The sequence below is a fragment of the Lactuca serriola genome, chromosome 5 (assembly GCF_051521515.1).
Source record: "Lactuca serriola cultivar US96UC23 chromosome 5, Lser_US96UC23_V15, whole genome shotgun sequence".
NCBI lineage: Eukaryota > Viridiplantae > Streptophyta > Magnoliopsida > Asterales > Asteraceae > Lactuca > Lactuca serriola.
In genome coordinates this window covers 90901281-90904098 of record NC_136412.1, presented here as the reverse complement: position 1 = coordinate 90904098, position 2818 = coordinate 90901281, and the positions used below count along the sequence as shown (strand labels likewise).

Sequence of the window (2818 nt, the reverse complement as noted above, 5' to 3'; positions counted from 1 at the left end):
TTTAATTTGGCCCACTTCTTATCCTGGTTCAAAATAATGAGGTCCATAAAGAAGTTTTTGGCCCATTAGGCCTTTAGGGTAGTTTATGGCCCAATTTGCATAAAAGAATGAATTTTATGGCCAATTAAGGCTTATTAGATTTGTTATGGACCAACAAGGTTAGTCAGGCTAGTTATGGACCAATAAGGCTTATTGGGGTAGTTTATTCCATTTTAGGTCCAATGTGGCCCAAAATGTTAAATCTCATGAAGGTGGGTTGAATTAGAGCCCAATTAAGAGTTCTAAGCCCAAACTAGTCAAATTTGAGATTATTGGTCCATAGCCCAATAAGAGAATCCTAATCCATATTGGACTTCAACCGGGATTTTTAGGGTTTCCAACCCTTTGTTTACTATTTGAAGTGTTTGTATAGAGTGTGATAGAATTTTGTTGTCATTAAATAAATATCATGCATGCTTTTGAGTTTTATTTACAAATGTTATCATCATTATTGTTACAAAAGCATAAAATTCCTAGTTGTAACATATGAATAAAAATGTATAATCATATATGATTATACCTCTCAAGCGTATAATCATTTGTGAATAGGCATATCCATTGATGTCAGTACGTTGTAACGTTATAGCGGCAATTGAGAAAATTTGTTTGAGGGTTAGGTTCAAATCTCTCTAACATCAATTGTGTACTCGTAAGCACAAATCTGGACCAATTGATAGAATAGAATCAATAGTCATGATTTGAGGGTGTATGATATCATAATAGGGTAACATGTACCATATAATCACACAATTTCAGCGTAAGGGCATTTTGGTCAATTAAAATATATTAAAAAGGATATTTTCGGATTTTAAGGGATAATTAATTCTCTTAATTTTAAAATTCTGAATATTTTAAATTAATTCACATCAAATTATAATATATTTTTTAATAAAAACCGATTTTATTCTGTCAAAATGATCAAAAGTCAACCATAAAGTAGTAAATATATTTTTGATTTTATTCTTGTAGATTATGGTCTCATTCAAGATTATTTTTTTATAATAAACCTACTTAAAATATTATACAACATATTATCAAGTATAATATTTTCTAAAGAATATGGATTTTATTCTTTAAGAATCACTAATTACATTAATTCATAAAGAATAAGACTATAATCAATTATTACGTTCATTCTAAAAAATATATGAATCATAATGGTTTAAGAATTACATTTGTTCTTAAAGACAAACTAAAAATACTTCAAAAAAAAGATTAAAATCTAACAAAAACACTACTCTGTTTTGAAAGAATATTATTATTAAGACACACTTTATAAATTCTGGCATAATACATTCTACAAGAATACACTCTTATTCTTTATGTTTTTTTCTTTTCCATATCAATGGTAGCCTCTTCATAACTTAAATCTACAAATAAAACATAATCAACTTTGAAATATAAAAAAAATCAGAGCATGTGATTTTTTAATTATAACATGGGATTTTTTTTCCGTTTTTCTTTTAGGAAGAATACCCACACTCATTCCCCTTATAATTTAAATCTAAAAAGTAGTATTAATAAATACAAATTTTATACTAGTTCTCCTTTACAAATTAATACACTATATAAATCTTATTTTAAATACCTAGTCACAATTTTTTTTCCTTTAAATGTTAATTTCCATTAATATAACATTAACCTATTAACTTCTTTTTAACCCAACAAGAGTGGGCTAACTTAAATATTAACCCTAGTTGTCAAATTCTTGGTTCATTGGTACTTTGGTAGTAATCATCAAGTTCAATTATACTTTCACATATCCGTTTGGTGATTGTTCGATATAACTATTCATATGAACTAGGGATGTTAGAATATTAATCCATGGTTCATTATAGTAATCATGAACCAAAGGAGACATGACTATCTACCCTATAAATTGCTTTAATCACACGAATCTATAAAAAATCACCAACACTACTTAAGTTACTTTTTTGAAAATAATATATATATATATATATATATATATATATATATATATATATATATATTCTTATCTAATAAAAGAATAGTTTTATTATCCTCTTGACATGTGTCATATTATTAAGCATCCTAATTAATGCATATTTTAATTTCCTTTTGCCATGTGTCATCATATTATATCTCCTAATTAATACATGACATTTATAAACCTATTTATTCTCCATTTCAAATTATAAATTTCTCACTCTAATTATATTAAATTAATAACATTAGAATAAAAATTAAAATAAACTTAATATAAATTATAAAGTAATATAATTTCGCATATTTATTTAAATCAATGATTAAAATTTATATAACTAAAAAAATCATTTAATTAATAAATTATTTAAAATAACTGATTAATAATTTTTAGTTTTTATTTTAAAAGTTTAATTAATTGTATAATCGTGGTTTCCACAGGTTATAAACTAATATATATATATATATATATATATATATATATATATATATATATATATATATATATATATATATATATATATATATATATATATATATATATATATATAAACCTGGATTGCAGAATAAGTAGCTATACTTAACCCATCAACTTCGAAAAGTCACCACATAATCATATTTTCTAGAGGACAAAACCCATAACTTTCAATTTTCTTTTATTTGGTTCTCTAACATGGATCCATCTTTAAGCATTTCATTAGCATCGTTCTCCATTCCTAGGCTAAACAGAGCAGCAGCTTGGAGGAATAGTGCAGTTGACCATTGTGGCAATAACACTTCAGCGTGCATTGCATCTCTTAGAGCTGCGTCTGCAATGTTGTTCATCAAGTAGCAA

The 2818-nt window shown here is 25.6% G+C and overlaps 1 protein-coding gene across 1 annotated transcript in view; it reads right to left on the bottom strand.

Annotated features, from left to right (window-relative positions):
- Nucleotides 1-2550: 2550 nt before the first annotated feature.
- The window catches only part of LOC145050978 (serine/threonine-protein kinase BSK6-like), a 4045-nt gene continuing 3777 nt past the window's right edge, over nt 2551-2818 (bottom strand). Inside the window, exon 4 of the mRNA XM_078999142.1 lies at nt 2551-2818. This exon is cut by the window's right edge and continues 53 nt beyond it. Within this exon, the coding sequence (XP_078855268.1) occupies nt 2629-2818 (190 nt within the window). The 3' untranslated portion in view covers nt 2551-2628.